The sequence below is a fragment of the Strix uralensis genome, chromosome Z, assembly GCF_047716275.1.
Source record: "Strix uralensis isolate ZFMK-TIS-50842 chromosome Z, bStrUra1, whole genome shotgun sequence".
NCBI classification, from domain to species: Eukaryota; Metazoa; Chordata; class Aves; order Strigiformes; family Strigidae; genus Strix; species Strix uralensis.
Window position 1 is genome coordinate 44,609,690 of NC_134012.1, and position 23,043 is coordinate 44,632,732.

At 37.7% G+C, this 23,043-nt stretch overlaps 1 protein-coding gene across 6 annotated transcripts in view; it reads right to left on the reverse strand.

The window, feature by feature from the left end:
- Positions 1–23,043, reverse strand: part of PCSK5 (proprotein convertase subtilisin/kexin type 5) — a 257,528-nt gene that overhangs the window by 181,634 nt on the left and 52,851 nt on the right. For all 6 annotated transcript variants that reach the window (XR_012626955.1, XR_012626956.1, XM_074855002.1 and 3 more), the window contains exon 4: positions 631–774. Coding sequence is in view for 4 of the 6 variants with exons in the window: in XM_074855002.1 (XP_074711103.1) it covers positions 631–774 (144 nt within the window). In the remaining 2 variants the exon portion in view is untranslated. The remainder of the gene's footprint in view (positions 1–630; positions 775–23,043) is intronic.

Here is a 23,043-nt window from a genome sequence, read left to right on the forward strand (position 1 = left end):
GACCAAGAAAACAAAGGACACAGGTGTACTACAGATTAAGAGGAGACTCACTGGAGTTAGAGAGATTTACTAGAAGGACCTATTCTACAGAAGGAACTATTCTACACCTGTTTTAAACTGAGTGAATCATAACAGTTGATATTATTTTTAGCAGTAAGATAAATAGCTTTACAAATAAACACATGGAGGGACATGCCTAAAATTACAGTCTTTGAGAAAAGGCACCATCTTGCTAGCTAAATTTATTGAACAAAAATGGACTTCAGTTGCACGCATTAACTGAAAAGCAGTATATTACATTTCTAAGTTCTGACAGTGTGAGCATATTAAGTAAAATTACTAAAGAAAAGAGAAAAAGCATCCAATGGTTGGTTCCAGTCCTCCAGAAATTCAGAACTCAGCTACAAGAGGCATCCAGATATTAAGTACCTTCAGATGGAACATAGTCTTAACTAAAACAATACAGATTACCAAAAACAGTCTTCTTTCCTCCTATTGGTGTTAACGTTTGAGGAAACTCATGTATGATTCTTTCTTTTTCCTTCTTTCCCTCCCTCCATCTCTCCAGAAGCAGCAAATCTATTTGGAGTAATAATAAAGCAGCAAATCTAGACTCCTGTGAACACTCACATAATTCTGCATCAAGTCTGGGTGGTTTCTTTCGATGCCATCATCCAGGATGGTGACCACAACGTTCTTTCCAGTGTAACCTCTCTTCCAAGCACCTACTATATTCATATCTGATTGGCAATGGTGGGTGTTATCACTGCAGTGCTGGGGAGAGAAGAGGAGATAAAGATGTTGGATGTTGCAGATCAGTGAGCAGTGTGGGGTTGAGATATCTTACTTAACATTAACATTAACATTTAAATCAGCACATGAGCATATTGATTTGAATAGCAACTATGCAAGATCAACACCTTCAGACAGAAAATAATTTTAAAAGAAATGCCAAATTAAATTAAAATTGCTAGTCCTGCTTATTTCTCTGATTTTGTGCTAAGCAATAGGAAAGAGAAGTGTCCAGCCACATTGAACCACTAGAAGCCATGTGTAAAACAAAGCAACTCTTCCTGGCTATTAAGCACGTTCATTTGAAATGTACATTTGAATTATTTGAATTTTTTCAGAAAAACAAACCATATGTGGATAAAAGTAGACAAATGTCTGTGCAGAAATGGTCATGGAAAAAAATCCTTGCTTTTTGGAGCTTGTGATGTACAATTTCTTGACAGAATGTCTGGAAACTAATCCAGATTCATTTTTATCTACAAAAAAGACTTTTGGCAGGTTTTGTGCAATATCAGCAGGAGATGAGCAGCAGTTAAGAACCTGTAACCAAAACAATACCCTGAAAAACTTGCAGCTTAGGGTGTCTGATGAATTGTATATAGTTAGATTGAGAGCAGGCTGGGGTACAGCTTTCAGAGCAACCAGGTCCAGTGTGGTGGAGAAATTTTAGGATATATTAAAACTAAAAACCTCTTCCTTGATATCAATGCAGCCAGCTCATGTGAAGAAATCTGGCTTGCCATGGCAATGAGACACAACCCTCAGGCATCAGTATGCCCCATTAGCGGCTCTCTAACCCAGTGGTTCTCAACTTGTGGTCCGTGGACCCCTGAGGAGCTGCGACATTGTCACAAGGGGGCTGCAAAGGCTTAAAGCAGGGGTGGGGAACTTCCAGCCCGGAAACAATCCAGCCCGGAAACAATCCAGCCCAGAACTTCCAGCCCGGAAAACTGGGCCTCCTTTTCCACAGCCCCCTCCCCTCAATGTTCCTCTCATACTCAAGCACTGCCCCCCACCTGTCCTGACACACTAGTATATGCTGTGCTAGTATGGTTGATGGGACCCACTTTAACTAGGTGGTTTTTCTCTTAAAGACATTTTCTTAACCCAATGGCCACTCTTTAGGGCCACAACAGGTCTGAAGTCTGTTCCTCCAAGTGGTGGCCTTGGACCCGTAAACAAAAATATTTGAAGACTGAACACAGACAAACAAGGGGGGAAGTGAGAATAATTGTAAAAACTTTTCATCAAATTTTAATGTAAAAATTGGCATCAAATTCGGGATTAGCACGTTAAAATACCATAAAATGGGCCATTTGTGCAAGAAGAGTGTTGATGATATTATTTTAAATTCATACGGAATCATTACAATATATTATAATAGGAGTGTGTGCATTAACAGATTTACTTATTTACCCTTCTCTCCAAATTTGAAGACCCTGTATGAGAAAATTGAAATAAACATTTGATGCAGTCTAGTGCTTTAAATCTTAAATTAAATCTTGGTGGTCCGCAGCCACAAAAGGTATTTAAAGGGGGTCTGTGGTGATGGAAAGGTTGAGAACCCCCCCTCTAACCTATACGCAGAGCCCTGCCTTGCAAAGTGAGTTCAACAAGCCCCTCATTGGTACTGCTTTCCTTTAGCTCCTCCAAGTTCAGACAGAGCAACAGGCAAAAAAGTAAAAACGAGCAAGTGAAGGAAAGTGCAAAAGTAAAAGGTGGGAGGAAGGAAAAACAAATTAAAAAAGAAACTTGTATCATGCGAGCATGGTCCACCTCACGCCCTGCCCCACTGCCTCATGTCCCTACTTCAGCCTCATGTTTTGTCACTCTGCAATTTGTAAGGAGTATAAATACAGAGGGATGCACTCCACCTTAACTTAGTCCATCCCTCTCCTCCTGAATGTAAGCACACTTAAGAAATGTTAGCCATATTGGGTGCAAACTGACATGAGATTACTATTAAATCATAATTTTCCTCCTTCTTTTTCTCCAGTTTACCTCCCTGTACTGTAATACACAAACCAGAGGATTTAAGTGGGATAATTTGCTATGATGAAAGAAAAAATATATTATTAGGCTCTGTATATATGTACATAGTATGAAGTCTCTCTCATGGTCTTTCCCTTGTGTCTGCAAATATCTGTCTCTCTCTCTCTCTCCCCCTGTCTATCCATCCACACACAAAGGAGCTTGAAGGACTTCAGGGACCAGTTCCAAGGAATGTATAAAGCAGGCTTAATGCCTTTGTTCTATATATTGCTTGAAAATGGTCATACTGCTGGCTTTATGAAATTAATTACAATCCAAACTTGTCATCTGTACACTGAATGTAATGGTCGTACACATGAGGCTTTCTAATGTACAAACAAGGGGGTTAAAAGTGTGTAATGCTTCCAGATGCCTTTGCATTTTTCCAAAGTATTACTGAATTAAGCATCAGAAAATGCCTGCAAAAGCTATTAATATCGTCATTCACATTTTGCTGATGTGAAGACAAGGAGACAAAAAGGTGGAAGCACCAACCTCCAGTCACAGAGTAAATAAACCCAAGAGAGAGCTGAAATGGGCAATCAGGATTTCTGGCTCTGACCTCCAGTCAAATTTACTGGGTCATTACACTGCACTTTTATCACCTTCTCTGAAATGCCATATGACCCTTTGGCTGCTTTGCTGACTGTCTTGTCCTCTCTTCCTACAGGATGAGCTTGTTGTTTTGCTTCCATGCCAGTCAAACCACTCAGGCTGAGCAAGCATATGGGTTTTTAATCCCCAGTCCCTTGCAAGCTGTTTGGTTCTGTGCCAGAAGATCACTGCTTTTTCCCTTAATGATGTTGGCACAGTCAGTTGCCCTCACTTACCTTACCTGAACTTCTGTTTTTGTGGTGGTGGCTGAAGGGAGGTAATTCATCAGCTGCTTTGCTACATGCATGCAGATAAACACAAGACAAGAGACATTTCTTGCTCTACTGTGTGCTCTGATGATTCTCTCAAGACACGTGCCAGGTCAAATTGATACTCAAATTATCTTGCTCTGCTCCAAGACTGGGCAGAAAGCTAGTCTAAACAAAATCCTTCTGCATAAAAGAAATTCCAGGGGTAAAGCAGGCATAACTGCGTGCTCACTTATAACTTTGGATCACAGCATATGTAATATATGGATATGAAATCCAAAGGCAGCAAAGAAGCATCCAAGCAGGACAAGTTCAGCAGCAGACGAAGGGTTCAGTTCTTATGGTTACAAAATACAATTTATTCTCAAGTCCTATTAAAAATAGCATCTTTGTTTTCTGTTCCCCTCTATTCCTTACTCTTCCTTCTCCTCTCAATTCTTTATCTATGCTTTTGTCTCCTTGCTCCTAGCCTTGTTCTTCTCTTCCAATACTGTCTTTTACCACTTAAATTCCAGTTTTGTTTGGTTCAACATCTCATCTCAGATTCCCATATTTTAACGACAAACTACACCTTTCCCCAGATTTGTGTATAATTTTCTCCAGATGAATCTGATTGTGCACTTCTCTCTCAAAGCAGTCAGATTTGGCTTTTATCAGGAACACTTTAAATCTTGATGAGCAATTACTCTTCAAATACTACATAATAAGGTATAGATAGGCTGTTCCACATTGATCATTGTCTAAGATGCCATCTATGGCTTGGTTTCACTTGCACTCTTCCCTGTTCCTTTAAATTTCTCCTTCCATCAAAAACATTTCTTCTAAGGAATTTTCCATTAGTGGGTTCCATTATATAATTTTTCTTTAACCATGTCCTGCTTCTTTACCACCTATCCAAATGACATTGTCAGCTTCTTAGGAAAGGGCTGGTTTTTAATTAATTTGGAAACACTGTTTCAATTTACAGTGTTACTCAAAAATAATAAAACATCTGTCATGATAATAAAAACTACGTGATCCAGAGTGATGGAATTTTATATCAATGGGCAAGTAGAGAATTTTATCACTCATTTTCAATCTATTTCTCTTGTTCTCTTTTTTTTAGAATAAAAACAAACTTCATCATGATAACATACAAAAACTGTGTCCTTGCAAGATTTTATTAGATCTGTTAATCTTTGAACTGTTGTTTTCTGAACAGGTTAGTCTACAGATTTTTCCCCCTCTCCAAGCAGATAAAGTAATTCAGAAATTTGCTGCATTCGTACCATGACTAGACAACTGCAGTAAGCCAGCACTATTTCAACATACATTGTTTTCATCTATTGCCTGGAGGATACCATCAAAAGGAATAAACAACCTCTCACCCAGTTACATAGAGTAATTTTATTGAGATTTTTAAAAGGCATTCAAATATGATGTTTTTCTTTGGACTGTTTAATTGGAAAATGTTAATGATACCACCATTAGTATTTAATAGAAACCATCTGCAAGGTTGAGAGACTCTTGAAGTACACATAGGGAGGAAGAGGATTATAGTAAGAAAAATTTCAGATATTGAACTTTTCTCATACTTGAAATTTAATGTTTATGACCATAAAAAGGCAAAAGAATCACTCAGACATCTTTGGACAGACAACTTGGAAGCCTGCCTTTGTGCAATTAACAAGTAGACATAACATTAGAAAGATTTTCTGTTTTGATGTTTGCATGATGCTTTCAGTATCAGACATGGGCCTGGATTCTCTTAGCTATTTTGTGAATTTCTCTGTAAAAACTCACTTATGATCATTATCATTATCTCAATGTTTCTTGTCTGCTGCACTATTTTTGTGGTCAGAGGCTTCGTGTATGCAGTTAGGGATCAATAACAAAATTGAATAGTTAAACTAGAAATCAAGAATCATATCAATGGTCAAAATCTTCTGGAATTCCAGAGACCAGAAGCAAATTAAAAGATCAATTACTATAAAATTCTATTTTGTTCTTCACAATGCCTGTTAGTCTGTAAAAATAGACTAGAAACAGAAGCTTCTAATCCTGTCACATGCAGTCTCTCAGAAATGGCATACTGTGCCTTCTGTAAGTCTTCATGAGGTACCTTGCAGTGGTTTCCTGTAGTTTTTGAGTTACAAGGAGTTACAAGGAGTTCTTTGACAAGATCTTGTCAATATCTATGGGGATATAGAGAAACACAACATGATAATTAGAATTTGAAAGACCAGTTGTGAGTTGGCAGGTCTTGGATCTCATTTAGTGGAACATTACATATGTTTCTGATCCCAGAAAAACTCTGAAATACTAGTTCCCAGACAGAGATAAGAAAATACAGACTCTTTTAGTATTGAGAAGAAAAACAAGTAGAAGAAGAAGAGGAAGAACAAGAAGACAGTCTTGTAGTAATTAAGTAGTAGTAATTAAACTGTCTTTGGCACAGACAGAAACAATCAGACTACAGTCACATTCTCTACATCAGGGGGTTTTGTCAGCTACTAACCTGAGAGCATGGACAGGACAGGAGAAGTTGTCCAAGATCGCACATAGAGGAAGAAGGGCAGTCAAGGACCTAGGCACTGACCTTGATCAACACAAGGAGGGAGAAGGGGACACACAAGGCTGAGGAATGGATCCTGGCATTTTGTGGAGCTATCAGAAAACAGAGACCATCTACCTGTTCTGTGAAGGAAATGTAATGTGGGGCACTGGCAATCTTAGCTGGTCCAGGCAAATGCACAGGCAGCAAAGTTTATCAGCTTTTAACTTTAGTAGAGGAAACATCCTGATGCTACATTCAGCTTTCTGAGGTACAGTTTCGTGCAGTGTTCTAAGTTAAAACTTGCCAATTGTTCTCTCTTTTCCTTCAAAAACTACAAATACTCTATTTTCTTTATGCTCTTGATGTGATGCAGTTTTTAAGTGGAATGAAAGAAGTAAGCAGGGAGGTTATCAGGAGAGTTGGAAAGGTAGGTTCCTTATTAAAATGGTGCATGTAATGTAGTAGAAATCATGACAATAGGGTTTGAAAAGCATCATAACCTGTAAAGCTAATGTGATCTACTGAAATGATTTTTTGGCTTCTCTAGAGCAAGCACTTGATAGCTACATTTTCTAAGAAGACTACTAAAATAATGTTTCTTTTTAAAAGTATTTCTCACATTTTTTAATGTTTCTTTCATCACAATAAACAGAAAGTGAAACAAAGGTTTTTAGAAAGAGAAGGTGGTATATGTGCAGATTTTTTAAAAAATTTTTCTCAGACATAACCTGGTATTTAGTGCATGATACACAGCAATTGTTAACTGCATAGGAAATTATTTCCTTCTGACTTTCATCTTTAAATGATTTCTGATTATTGCTGCACAAAAGATTTTTAAGCTCTAGCAGAAGCAGACAGATAATATAAAGTCTGATTCATCTCAAATATGAGATTTTTTTGCATTAAATACTGTCCAACTTCTGGAGTCATGCTTTACTGAATTGCTACTTATTTTAATCTGTGTCTGTATCCAGAGAAATATTTCAAGAGTGTACCATATTAAATATTTAACACCAATCTATTGCTTGTGCAACTTCAGAGGGTTTGTTAATTTACTTCAGAGATGAATTCGGTTCTTAAGCTTTATTGATTCTTTAAGTTAACAAACAAAAATACACTTAGAGGCCAATAAGAACAATCACGGACATACATTATTTTATGCCTCTTTAAGCAATGAAGGAGATCAGGAAATCAATACAACAGGGCTTCTTGTATTCATAGGAGTATCTGGTGGCTGTAGTGAGACACAAATAATTTGCAAGCCTATATATATAGGTTTTTGCAGTGAAAAATAAGGAGCTCATAAATCTTCTTTGGCTGTAATTACATTGCTATTCTTTCCAAAAATAGAATAATTCATAATGTGTTAAATTTGTATTCAAGACAATTCCATTGCTTTTCCATCACCTGCACTTTTTTAAAGTCAACACTGGTTATTTTTCTGTAACCTGTGTGCTGACTTAAACATGAGTTAATTCAGGGAAGACCTGTATGTCCATGTTGCACAGGCTGACTACAGCGAGCCTTTTTAGGAGTCGGAAACTTTCCCCCTTCTTTTAGGTCTACAGACAGCAAAGTTTCTCTCCTAGCTGCAAGTTCTGGAACATGCAAAGGCACAGAAATAATCTGCCTCTAATATCACCTCTTCTTTCTACATGGGGCATGACCTGTGGCTCCATTAGGATGTCTGCCTCTAGTCCTGTTTCCTTCCCATGTGGTGGCAACACAAGAGACTCCTTCAAGGCAAAGAAAGAAATGTAGCTAAAAATGCCTTGGGGAGGCAGCAAGGGACAGAGAGGGAAGAAAAGAAATAATTTCCACAGCCTGTGGCTACTTCTAAGAAATGCAGGAAGGAAAGAAGCATGCATGGAAATATATCTCTATATGTGGCTGCATTCTCTCAAGATTATGATGACTGTTACCACTGTTGCTGCTGTTACTACTGATAGTACCACTACTATATAAATAGCCTACATAGCAACAAAAGGCCAGCAAGGTAGATCAAAAGTTAATGCATTTTTACCTGCCTGAAGTCCTGTCTAGGGAAAAAAAGTATGGCAATTCTTTTATTAATTAGGGACAATATGTGAAAAGAACAGCTGCTCCCTGGACTCAGCTGTGCACCATCAATCCTGGAGATCAAGTATTCACGAAGGATGAATAATTCCTCAGAGAGACAATTCTTTCCATTCTACCATTTCTTGTGGTCTCTGCCTCATATTTGTATTTGACCTCTCTTAAGTCCCCAAAAGGAAAGAAAAATAGGACAGTTTTACAGAATGTCCCAAGTTGCTTTTTTTTTTTTTAATGCATCAGTTCATAGAGTCACACTTATCTAGTCAGACCAAGTTTCTCCCTCTCTCTCTCTCAAATTAGACTTGATGTTTTACATTATTTCTAAGATAACAATTAAACAGAGAGATGGTAAGTCTTGCTTGAAAATAGTTTATATAAGTTTCTAAGGATTCCTTCTGCAATACTGAAGACAGGCTCTTCACAATTTAATTTTTAAGTTGTTTCAAGTCAAAGACCATTACTTCTACCTCAAGTTGTTAAGAAGCATGGGAGAGGAAGGTGATTTTATTTAGACTTTGTGTGAACATATGTGACAGAATTGAACAAACCACATGGACAGAAGTCTCTGAGCAGATGGCTTCAATTAATCATTAACCTTCCCAGAGACTGGTAAGAGTGGGAGGAGGCCAAGGTATATACAAACCCACTTCCCTCCCCTTCCCCTATCTTTTCATTTTACAGGGAAGAGACAAATGATGTTTTAAGAAGGATATGCTGTTATGGGAATGCTGGGGGTGGGGGTGAACAGGGAGCTGACTTAGGATGGACCAGGGAACTTGTTTTTCTAAGAATATTATGAACTTCTAGGAATAAGAGGAGTTGTGAGGAGACAGATGAAGAGATGTCAGCTCTGAATGCTCATAAGCAAATTTTAAGGACTGTTGCGCTACTGTAGTTCTTTTTTCTCTATTTTATGTTGTGGTCTAGTCCCTCTGATCCATGAGACAACAGCCTGTTGACATCTGGTGTTAATGGTGAGATGTCCTGGGGGAAAGAAGGAAGGGAGAAAGGGAGGGATGTGAGACAGCAGTACTTGTTCAGGAGGCTGAAGGGAAGATACATGTCCCTACTCTTCCTCAAGGACAAAACTGGGTAGGAATAGCAGGGCACATGTAGGTCAAAATATGATGACAATCCCATACTCCACTATTAGTAATAGAGAAAGAGTTTTTTCCTGTTTCCTTGTAGGCAAACATGGAGCTCCTGAGGCTGGAACTGTTTTACAGTGCTTCTACTTAAGCAATAAACATCTAGGCTACTTGATACCTAGAAGCCTTTTCCCTAAGAACCATAAAAAGCCATCAGGTTACTGTACCCTTGGTCCTGTTATTTGCTTAGCTAGTATGTCAGAGGAGATTATAACTTGCCAGAGGACAAACTTTAAGCCCATGAAACTATTCTCTTGAGACAGAAGTATAAAAATCACTCCATACCCTCCTTAGACAGCCTTACAGAAATGTTTAATCTAACACTGAAATGCATGCTGTGAGAATTCATTAACAGTACAGGATCAGAATAAGATGAATGGCTGCTATTTTAGTTTGCCTATAGGGGAAATAAGTGCCCTAGGCACCAGTGGGCTTTTCACCATTTGAACATGCTATGGTTGATGAATGCAAGGCCCACTGTGTATTATAAGAGAAACCTGGGTAGATAAGGCCAAACCACTAGAGGGAGTGGCTAGTTATATTTTGCAGATGAGATCATCTGGCAGAAATGAGAGAACTAGCCCAGAGAAATCTAGGGAGGCCTGGGAAGGAAAACGAAAGGCTATTCAAGAACAAAACAAAACAAAAGTTTTGCATAAGGCAAAAAAGTACCACACAGTTACTCTTTTTACTGTGTCAGGAAGTTTGACCCAGCTGATTAAATGTTAAAGTCTTTCTGAAGTGCTGAAGAAGGTTAGTCCAGAGATGTATGACACAGCTGTGCATGAAAGACTGTGCAAAACAGGCAATGAATGTAAAAATGTTGTGAAAATTGCAAAGGGTCTTAAAGGACATCTCAGCAACGTGTCAGGATTCAAGTTATCTCAAAAAATACAGACACTGCAGAAATGATCTGGAAAAGTCAAATATATTTGCAAACACTGTTTTTATGGAGAACTGGATATTGACCAAGCTTTCTAGTAACAGAACTTTAAGGGACTTGGGGTGCTGCTGCTAAACTAAACCCCAACTTTATCACTACAGACACCTAGATTGTGTTCACTGCAGCAGTACTATGAAGGAACTTTCCCCAGTTGCAAATAAAGTAATTGAATATGTGGAACTGGTCTGAGAAAATAATTTTGAACTGATACTAGAGGAATATATTCCTGTAGACAGACAGAATACACAACCTCAGTATAAGCACCTTTTATGCACATCAAAGACTTGATAATGTGTCTAACTGGGACTAGGAAGAAAATCACATTCATGGCTGCAGGCTTATATAGAGTCTGTGCGTAGGGCAGTCTCAACTTTTAAATGATACTTATTAATGATAACTGCCTCAGCAGTGTATCTTAAAGCCCACAGGAAATCAGCAGATGAGACACCCAGAGAAAGTACCATAGAAAGCTATGATCAGAGCTTTGTCAGAAGGGAAAGCTATACACAGCCAGAAATAAAGGTAAGAGTTCTTAATTTTATGATTGTTGACAAGTCCTCTGAGTCCACTGCTTTTCCTGGTACTACAGCTATAAGATACTCCTTGTGGCTCCTCTTTTCTGAGGTCTGCATTCTTCCTTGTCATTCCTACTGTCTCTATCCTTCTATTCTGTGACTCCTGTCAGCTGACCTTCTGACTTTCAGCTTTCTCCATTATCAAATCTCAGCTGTAAAAGGATCTTCCCTTCCCTGTTTGTTTTGTCTCTCCTACTGGCTTTGCTGTTTAACTGAAAATACTATTTTAACTTGAATGTGTGCCAAAAACACACTGCAAAGTTAAAAAGGGTCTTTCAATTAAAAGAGGGAATTCTCAGGGAAACAATGTACCTCCAGTAAACTAATTGGTTATTTTCAACTGTTACATTCTAACATGTAAATACATCAGGCAGTTACAAAAACATTTTTATTTACTTAAAAACCGTAATGAGATATTTGGATCCATTAGAGACATAGTATGAATCTGTAAGCAATTAATAACATAGCCACTAATAAAGAACCTAACAGAGGATTTGACATGTCAGTTTGTACTTTGAAGCCATTATGATGGCTTAACAGATACAGTAAGGAAACTTTACCGAGCATGTGCAATTATTAAGCCTCAAATCTTAAGAGGCTACAATGTTTCCTTGTAGTTCCGGAAAGTTAAAATTACATTTTCCTACAGCACACTCAAATCTGATGACACAGAAATTAGTGGAGTGGGAAGTAATGATGGCAATAGAGACAGAGTGATCTTGATCACTTATGAAGGTGAACCTATTTAAGTGGTGTGTTTGTAATATAATTTTATATAAAATTATACACAAAATTATGCACATAGGACTGAGAGTGAAAGGCATAAAATGAGAGAAAGTGTCCAGAAACACTGTAATGGTGAAAAGGATTTAAGATGTAAGGTAGACAGTCATCCACAACCTCTATGAAGCCATGTATTATTCTTTGATAGTTAAGCAGTGGGATAGCCAGAAAAGTGGGTTAACACACTTTTTTTTAATGACAGCAATGACACTATTCCTGCAATGACATGTGCATGTGCCTAGTACCAATGTTTCAAAAAGGGTGCTCTTGGAAAATGACAATGAGTCCTTGCTGCTTGTCTTCTCAACCAAATGCTAGAAACACAATTTACAGAGATTCTTAACAAGCTCAAAGAATTAATTTTTTCTAAGAGAGGGTGAAGGCATGACTTGATTGCAGCATGCAAGTAACATAGATGATATTTTTGAAGGGGAAACATTTCTTTAATCTAGTAGAGAATGGCCCAACAAAGTAGGTACAGAGCAAGATAAACATGCCACTACAAGGTATAAGATTTTTAATAGTTAATCATTAAGACAATTCTCTTTAGATATCACTCTCTTACAAATCTGATCTTTAATATATGTATGTCTTACTGCATCTTAATTAGAAATTCTGGGCTTGTGATTGCAGATTACCAGTTGTACTGATTGTTGGTCAAATGAAATGATCATACAATGCTCTGTCATATCTGTGGAATGAATCAACCAAAGGAATTCAGATCCTGATGCTGGCTTCTGTGAGATGAAAGCAGCTCTGTATCAGGAACTCCACAGTAGCCTCAGTAAGAAGTATTATCTGGGAGAAGTAAACTTTTTTCAGTCATTTAACTGCCTTCAAATAATTTTAGAGAGGGAGTTTTGGAGTCTGCAGTTAGGTGTTGCTTTAAATATAAGCATATCCTGAATAACTCCTCTCTAAATATGCACAGAAACATAATTACTATGAATAAAACTCAAATATGCAAAGCACTAATGTCAGAGGGAATTGATATGAAACATTCAAATGAGGTGCTATTTTGAGTCTTTTCCCCCTTTGACCTTTACATTTAGGAATGGGTGAAAATAATTATTGAAAAAAAAATTATTACTTCTGGAGCAAAATATAGAAATTTTAACTGAAGAGCATCTCTGCATAAGTATGGATTGTTTCAAAAGAGAAAAATACAAGTTTATGTGGTTGCTGTGCTATCTGTACGAAAGATAAAGATCTTTCAAGAAAAAAGGTTTATAGGAAAAGCAAGAAGAAAGTTGGTTTTGTTTTTATGACCTTGGCATGTATAAAACAAATAAGGCTTTTGTATTGATTCATCTGAAGATCCATTTCAAATCGTTGTTACAGACAACCTAATCAATTCCTGTATGGATCTAGAGCTTGACATAAAACAATCCTCAAAACCAACTAAAAAGTAATCACAATATAATAACAGGCTTATTTAAACACAAAATTTAGGCCAATTAGCAGCCAAATAATGTTGGTAAGTACACACTAAAGTTTAGGAATATGCTTAAATCTATCCTTGATCTGCAAAGCTTTCAGGTGGATGACTAATTTCATTGCGGTGCTTGAGACCTGATCAGGTGCCTGTATACTTTGTTGCACAGCATTTCATTAACAGCATCATTGCAAGCAGCCACTTTATTATTAAAGATTTCTCTGGTTTTCTTATGAACAGCCAAAAAAGGTTGGTTTTTTTTTCCTGTTCAACCACTTTCTCCTAGTTGACCTATCATCCTTTGACTTACGGACACCAGGACTTAACATGGATACAAAGGGGAAAAAAAGAATCTAGGTGAGAGCTTTTCAATTCACACTAAATATTTTGATTGATCTGTATTTTTCTCTCTCCCCCAAAACCAACACATGAATCAAATGAACAATTTCATGCAGTGTACTATAATCACAAGGTTGCTACAGAAAGGAAAAATGGGGGAAACCTGCTCAATGTTGGCATTGTGTGCTTTACTTTTAATTTGAACTTTCCTATGTGTATTAATTTCCTAGTAGCATCCATATTCAAAACTGCCTAGCAGAAAAATGGTGATGACTTAGAATTTATCTAAACACATATAGAGACATGTAAATTGTTCCTGTCCCTCCTCATACAACATAACTGCATCAGAAGATCTCTGTTGCTTAGTGCCTTCCTGGAGGCAATGTGCATCATAACCTCTGTTTCATTCAGTCACACTCATACCTACAACTTCTACCTGTTGAACGGCAAAAAGAGATCCATGGCTCAGCCTCACGTTTATTTTTCCTATTAGATTGCGGGATAAATCTTGTGTGTGAGTCTTTCAAATGTTGAGACAAACTAAGACTTCTTCTAGGGCTTGGCAAAGTAACAAACCAAGCTTACGAAGTAGTTTTAGCCACCCTTTTAGATCCATTCATTGGCTGAATTAGCCCTCAGATTGTTTCAGTGGTAATAGTTTACACAATGTATAACACAGTCTCAGGCTATCAGCATGTCTGAAGTCCCAAAAGAGATCAAAGCTGCTTCATCTAGTGTAGTCAATACTTGAAACCTTCTAATACTGGAGAAGAAGCAGCAGACAGACATAGTGAAATCAGACTGCATCCCCCATGTGGGCTTAAAAGACAGGAACCTCTCAGATTTTTGTTCTCTCATGGGTCAGTATCACACAACTTCCCTATTAAGCAAAAAATGGGTCATTGTTATGGTGGGTTTGGACAACCATTTTCAAAGGACAGACATAAAATAGAAGAATGCTTTCACTTTCACAATACTTTTATCCTCTTATGTAGTAGTTCATCACCAATCTGGAGTGGAAGGACAGAAACTCCAGGAGACAATGTTTTAAAAAGGAAAACCATATGAGGGTAGCAAACACATCTAATGAAATCAAAACTAAGAGAGTAGACACCCAAAACTGTCAAAATCCTCAGGAAAGCTGAACCAAGATAACTTCTCAGGGTTGTCAGAAAATTTAATCTTGCCCCTTCTTCCTTTTTTGTGTTTTGGTTGGTTTTGTTTTGTTTTTGTTTTTTTTTTTTTTTGTCTCTGTTGTTCAGGTAGTCATAAGAGATGATGCAAGCGATGGGGACAGGATTGAGAAGCTGGGGGCAAAGATACTGTAGGTCGTAGGATGTGACACACAGAACCTCGAGCTTGTCTTTGGTGTCTTGGGAAACTTCATCATTAGATGAGGGCTCCGAGGAAGTCCTGAAACACAAATTCAGTGGGCTACAAGAATTCAGGGATTTTTACCAGAATCATGTTTTCTGTGAGCAGACAACTGCTTACCAAGATGTAAGGGCTGTAACACTTTCTAAGTAGGCTGTATTAATTCCTCTAGCCACATTTCAATTCATGTAGATGGGGACCTAGTTAATCAAGGATATATGGATTTCAGTGTTTCAGCAGCTGGTATAACATAAAGCCCATTCAAACACTGCGTCTGAAAGCTTGCACTTAACAAACTTTCCTCAACAGCCTACTTGCAGCCAGACCAGGAGACTTGTAAGGAAAAAAGTCTCCTCCTGATTCAACATTAATCCTGGATGTGAAAGAGTACATGGAAATTGAACAAAGGAAAAGTTATTCAACCTTTTTCTAACTTCAGAAACATTTTTTCTTTGCCTAACTTGTCTTTATTTTTTTCTAAACAGGATTTCTGGCTTCCAAATGTAATTTTGTAACCAGCAGCTGATATTCATAAAAACCAAAACACTATCTCCCAAGCAGTAGTTTAGTGTTTATTAAGAAACTATTTTATCTGAAAGACACAGAAGAGGAAAACCCCACTACATACTTAATGTTTAGTCTCTTATGTATATCTGCCTCTTCTTAGGCTTCTGTGCTTACACTGCTTGGGTTTAATATAGTTTTGATTTGTTTTCAAAACTCAAAATGATTTGTTCTGTTAGGAATTCACATAAAACCGGATAAAGACAGGACAATTATATGCTTAAATGGCATGGTACTCATGGATTAGTGGACTCTAATGCAATAGAAAGGGTAAGACAAAAGTGATATCAATACTGTAAAAGATTCGCACTTGCACCTCCTGGGGGAGTCTGAGACTCTTCCCTCCCACGCACTTCCTCCCTCTGATCACCATGCATTTCTGCTGTTTGCTGGGAATTAGTTTATTTTGAAACCTCTAGTGTTTAAGTTTTTGCAGAATTTATAACCTCCACAGCAGAAGAGCAAGCGCAGATGTTGCTGGTGTTGCTCCACACCTTAGAATTGGTATATTTACAAAAAAACCCTCCTGCTTCTCTTCGAGGAGACTTGGGGTCTTGTGCTGACAGTCTCCTGTATTCAAAGACTGAATTAAAAATGACCACATAATTTATTTAGGTTAATTTTCATTGAAACTGTATTTAAAAGTCATGCAGATGTGCAAACACTTGCTGGATTTCTCTCCAAAATGGCACTGATAGAGTTTGCTACACTTGTAGTCTCCTATGCTGTTTCTTGTCTGGGTAGAAGAAAATCCTCTTCACAGGGCTTGAGCAGCAGATGTAACTCACAGCAGAGATTTCATGACATTAGAAGCAGCTACAAGCAATGTCAAAGATGAAGGGATGACCTGCATCTAATGAAGTGGTGCAGAACACACTTTATTGAAGTCTCCATCCTCCCTATCTTTGCTTCTTCTGTTTTTGTTGGGGTCTTTTTTGTTTGTTTGTTTTTTGGTTTTTTGGGGGGTTTTGTGTTGTTGTTTTTGTTTTTGGTGTTTTGTTATTATTTGGGCGGGGGGGGGGGGTGTTCAAACATGGTTGAAAAAGGAGCACAAATTAAGGTCAAAAAAGGGTCAGCGAGAACTAAGGTCCTCTGTGTACTTGTAGTTTTAGTCACAACATTTGCACCTGTGATATACAGAAAGATGTGTTAGAGCATGGATGCAGGAATCAGGAAACCTAGTGTTTTGATGTCCCCATTCTCATGGTATCGTATGTCACAGGATAAGAGAGTAAAGAGAGGCAAAATGACATTTAAAGACTGGCACGACCTAACATCCTAGAGCTAAATAGTGGTTCTCCTCTGCAAAGGACACTACACGACCAGGCTCTCCTCTGTACAGAACAGTTAAAAAATTGCCTTATGGGAGCACACTAATCTTTGCTCCATGACTGGAAAGTAATATAGCTATTGTTTGTATCAGAAATTATATAAGTCTCATAGGTTATGGGTCTGCTTCTGATGAGGGCAAACTGAACATGCCACACCAGTTCATTCTTTAACAATCAGACCACAAGGCAGGCAAACTTCAGAATGGATTCTTCTGTACTGTGGCTGTGCACTTCTGGTCATTTCATTGTTCCTGATATTTGTATGGTGTTCTCTGTGTGGAAAAAGCTATAAAATATTTGTTAAGTAGATATAATATTCAGCAATCTCTTTCCCAAAGAATCTGCAATTTTAGTATGCAAACAATAGCAAAAAAATACAGTGTTTGAAACAAAGCAGTATTTTTTACAATTAATTAAATTATCTCTTCCTTTTTTTCAGTAACATTGATAAAATGCACAGTATTGAACAACAAAATAAATTGTTTTGCTACTTGATTTTGATTTAAAAAATTCTGAAAAGTGGGTAGCTAACTAAGCAGTTGCTCTTGGAAAACTACTCTTAGAAGATAATGATTGGCAAATTCCTTCTCCTTTGGAAAGAGAAAAAGTGTACTTCTAGAGAAGTATGTACTTCTGTGTATATGTGAATAATTTTCCTGAAAAAGTGCTATGAGAGGTAGCTCCAGGATGGCACACTTTATAATTGTTAATATTAGTGATTTTATATCAATTTATATTCCATAATTTATTGTTAGCTGTTTATTTTGAACTAAAGCTAAAGACAGATATTTAACATACCTCATCAGAAAGTCAGCAAAGATTTTGTGGCACTATCATTCCCTTATTAATTGCAGAAACTAGTCAGAAAAAGGCAGTTCAGAAAAACACAGTATTATACACAAATGATATTTCACAAATGACATTAAACAGAAAAGTACCTGCAGTTTCTTAATGTGACTCAGTTGTTGCCCAGAAAAAAAAAAAATCCAATTTTAAATAAATTTTTGAAAGATAAAAGTAGATACACTCCCTCTGAAGATAAAATCACTGTAGTAAATAGGCAGAGGAACGTGTGCTATTGCTGTATGATTTATTTCCAAATCTTTGACACTCAGGAAAATCTTTCCCAAAGCAAGTTTGGAAATGATTTCAGTATTGCTGCTTCTTGGTTCAGTGAAAATGCTGGCACAACCCCTGAACAGTGCTGGCTTCCATTTTGTGTTTCCTGGGACTTCCAGGGCTGCTTAACCAGAACTGAATGTCCCAGAGGAACAGATGAAGTAACCTATCTGGTCGTTCTGTCTTTAAACTATTTGTTAATCTTGTTAAACTAGTTGCACTAATAAACTCTTTTCAGTAGATGAGGATAAATCCACTTCTATAGGTTTTTGATTACTTAAAGTATGACATCATCTTCCAACAGGAAATGAATTTAGGTCAAGTTGTATATTACCTGACCTTATGTTACTATGTTATGTCCACAGAGAACAAGAGGTGTATTTCCACACACAGATTTGCAAGGTAATGATTTTACAGGCAGCTTTATTCTTTCTAGCAGCACTTCCACTGAAGTTAAGTCACAGACCATCTGAAGTTCCTAAACCATCAAAAACTTGACCTTCTCATGCAATAAAAACCACAAATACAAAAAGTGCGTGCAAAACCCAAACCAAATTACAACATATGCAAAGCACTTACAAGCATGCTATGCCACCTCAGAAAGAACAATGATTTGGCTTCCACTGCACAAATGGAAAGAGAGAAAGAACAATTCTTGGGAGGACAATGAAAAGAGAGTGAGGGTTTTCCTTAGCTGCCAATGCCTGACATAGGTGGGTTAGAAATAAATTTTTAGGGGGTCATAAAGGAGGATGACACGTATTCATTTGCTGTGGTGTTAGCATGTGGCAAGTGAAATTCTGTCCCAGATTCTGTCCCCCCTGTACCTGGGCTTGCATTCGGACCCAGTGTGACATCTACTCTGCCCTCCGCCTCTCTACAGCCTGGTCCATCAGGTGTCTGTCACTCCTTTGTCCCTGCTGTCTCATTCCACAGTCCCACTTGCCTTAGCTGACCTCATTAAGGGCCAGGCCAGGGATGTAAAGCCCTTTTCTCTGTTTTGCCATTCACACTTGGAGTTGGAAGAGAGGCACAAGATAAGCCAACTCTCCACAGACCTCATCAGTGGCATAAAGGAGGCAACTGGCCTGTCTAAGTCTTTACCTCCACCCTATTTCACGGCTATAGGATCTTAGGAGACTCACGTAACTCACTGCCGATAAAGGCTTATTAGCCCCATTCTGCCGTCCAGAATCAGCTATACCGTGTCACAACAGGAGCGTCTGTCCCTCCCTGTGAGTGCTAGTATAGCTCACATGGGAGCTCACAAATGTAACTGGAGAGCACTATGTAACATACTGGAAGAGTTTTCTGAAGAAACAAAGTAAGCCGGATTCTCCAGATCCTTCACCAAAGCTCAAAGCAATGCTGACTTCACAGTCCTTACTGAAAGCGAAAAGTAAGCAAATTTTCCTGGGTTTTGGTTTCAGCATCAGAGCTCAAGGTAGCCAACTCTAGATGCAACTAATTCAGATCTCATCCATCTGCATGGACTGTATAAATTATATTTCATCTGTCTATACAACAAATCTTACAGTGCAAATATAAAAGTATGACTGATAAATATTGGCTGATTAATTAAGCTTTCCAGCAAGTCTTTTATCTTCATCAGCTTTCTAAAAATCTCACTAACATCACACTACATCTATAATTGTGCAACAATATTATATAGCTGTCTCATCCAAGTAATTCACCAAGTATTTTTCACCAAGTAATTTGTAAATGTTAGTTTCCACTGTGGCTCAGTCACCTAGTTTTACTGTGCCCAGCTGGCACTGCTATAATCCTTTTCCACCTTGAATCCCCTAAAACACTTTGAATTGTGCAAATGCTTGTCCTTTCAGTCCAGCTTTAGAAATCGAGAATGTTCTTTCAAAAGTTCCCAGAGCTAAGTCATAATATAAGTAGTTGTAGAAACAGCACAGCCAGGGATTGTGTCTTTTCTTAGGTTTACAGATTTCTATTAGAATATCTTTTCAGAAGTTTTGTAAGAAAATGTGAGTTTTTCAGCAAGTGAGATGCATTATATTTACCTAATACATTTTTCTTATTTTTAAAAAGACTACGTAAAAACAGTCCTCTTCTATTATATTGCAACCTCTCAGAGAAAACTAACAGTCTATGGAGAGGTACAATGCCCTTTTTTTAGGTTCCAAACAAGACTGTGAAGTTGTCTGCTTAGCACTCCTTCAAATGCATTTTGACTCCCAAAGCACGGTTTATGTCTAGAAAGAAGAAATAACAAGGAATAAATGTGAAGAGAAAATAACAAAGGTTGAGAAAAGGAAGGACATTCTGAAAAAGTAAAATAATTTTCAAAACATGAAGTACTTCGTTCATAGCTGTCAACAACAAAAACACACCTTAAAATGATTTAAGACAGAAGTTGAGCTGACATCACTGTGGACCCAAGATACATGTAAAACAAAATGAAAGTTTTACTTCAGTGAGACTTTTAATTATAATTTTTGTTGGTGTGGGATGTGTTAAACAATGGCAATTAAAAGACAGTGTTTTCTTTAGATATGTAGTAAGTGGTGTCCTTCTTCCTCCATCCCAAGCAGCTTATGAATGTGACTATCTCACCCATTTTCTATCTGAGAAGCTGACAGTAAAGTTCCCATGTTTTACTTCTTGCTATGGTTTACAACTTTAGTGATATTGTCAGCTATCTCCCTATGTTCTCAGGTAAGTTTCACTGCTATAAAAATTTTCAGGATGACTCCCAAGTATGCATTTTAGAAATGCTGGCTAGCTACTTCTCCGCGTATAACACCATTTTTAAAGTTACATTATTTATTTTTGTGGGTTGCTCTGTTATTTCATGATGTAGTTTTTCATAGGAATACCATCTCACCCCAGTGATTTACTGCAATGGAAGTTCCAGCTTTCTCCTCTTTCCCTCTGACAGTGCCATACCTTCTCCTGCTATAAGGAGTAGCCTCTGGATACACATTTCCTCTTTCTCTCATGAAGTGGCATACAGTGATAACAAAACACTTGGCTTATACACTTGAACCATCATATATTTATTCTTAGGTACTCAAACAGAACAGTGCCTCTGCCTCCAGCTTCACATATCCAAACATCATACTCCTCCTTTAGTAAATTCTCAGTCCCACAGAAGTATCCTATGATATGTTTGATTGCTGCCCAGCAGTACCTAGGCCTTGCAGAGCGGGAAGAACCTGGTAGGAAGTGGAAACTTCTGCAAATTAGAGAACCCTGTCAGCACTAGTAATTATTATTAACAATAGAACGAATGATAGCAGTACTGGAGAGGATTACCCTTGATCAGTGTCAAAAAAGACTTGTGCCTGTCCGAACTGATTGCAAAGACATAGTCAGCATCTTTGTTAATGGTTTGTTAAAAAATAAACAACGGCTAAATTAATTTCTTGCAGTTACATTCTATTTTGAAAAAATATGCAATGGAGCCCAGCATCACAGAAGAGCTAGATTACAGCTGCAGAAAGGTGTGCTTGTGTGCCTGTGTGATTCCAGTTTCAGTTGACTACTACAAAGCTCTTCAGAAGTGGGGAGCAAAACAAAATGGTCAGCAAGGAGAGTCTTGTGATTGAAGTCTATTAAGTCAAAGTTAGTTACATTAACCACATCTCTGCATATATTTTTACTTTTTTTGTATTTACCTCCTCTAGTTTTTATGACCATTTTTCCAGGCAGGCAAGGTGCAGGAAACTCATTAAAGCAGCTGACAGGTACAGTGAAATTGGTTAGACACAAAGTCCCCTTAGTCATTCCAAAGACACTGTTTGTTATTACTACAAGTTAAGTAAAACAGTTTCAGATAGCAGTAGGACTTCAGGGTTGACTTTGACCTCTTTCAGTTATGCAAACTGATTGTATATAGTTCATCCATTATTGACAAACAGGTTATTTTGTCAGCATCAATGAAAAAGAAGAAATTTATTAGATATAACATGATGATACAAAGACAGCTGAGTTCTGGGGATGGCATACAGGACTTACCTCTCTCCTGACTCAGAATCTGGAAGGGGATATTAACTAGAGACCTTCTTTCCCTTTGATTTTATTCCTTTGATATCAGCTCATTCTGAGCAAGTTGGACCCAATTCTGTAGGTCAGTTTCAAATAATAGCTGAACAGATGAAGTTTCACATGTTACTTAAATCTATAAAAATATTCTATTTTACTCTTAAGCACAGATGCCTAGGTTTCAGAGGTCATCATAAAGTGGTTGGTTTCTTTCCAACTTTCCTTGCTTGAGGGAGGGAAGTCAGAAGAAAATCGCCTTTTCCTTACCAGAAAGCATGTGAAGCTGTAATTTCTCAATAGATAATCCCCTGGTAATGAAAAGTACAAGTATACTTGTTCAGGTGATGAGTGGCTCTGGAAGCTCTGTCTGCTTTGGCTTCCACAGAACTATAAAGTGCTAAATACCTATATTCCTAATCTCTCTGCTCTTTCTAGGAGTGTGCTTACCTTGAATGGAAAAAAACAGAGCAATTAAAAAAAAGACCTTTTAATTTGTTCACTGAACAGTTTTTGAGAGATACTTTTAAACTTTGTGACGGCCCAAAAGAGAAAGAAGACCTGAATTCCGCTTGTAACTTCCTGACATGGATACCACGCAAATGAAAATGGATTATTTGTTGCCCAGACAATTAAAATTACAAGGGGTGGTACTTGTGAAGAAAAAGCTGGGGAAGGAAAAACATAAATCAGATATTCCTTGACAAAGTCTTTGAATAAAAGAACTTGTGTCAACAAATCTGAACTACATTTATGGCCCTGTTAGAGATTATGCCAGTTCAACGGCCAAAGGTATCGTTCTTAACCCACAACGAAGTTACTTATTAACCCAAGTGCAAACCTGTACATGATAATACTTTATAACTTTCTCAATAACACATCTGCAGCCAGCAACTTAAAAACCTCTTTCTGACATAGCAATGATTGAAACCATTAACTAACCTCAAATTCCTTTTTTTTTTTTCCCCCTTCAACTTATAAAGGTAAATAAGATTAACAAAAGTAGTTGTAGTTATAATCACAAATACAGTCATATGAGCATATCTGGTGATGGCCCAAGTCAGTCCTGAACTCAACCCATTCACATATTTTTAGCTATTCTCTCTGCTGAAATAGTGTA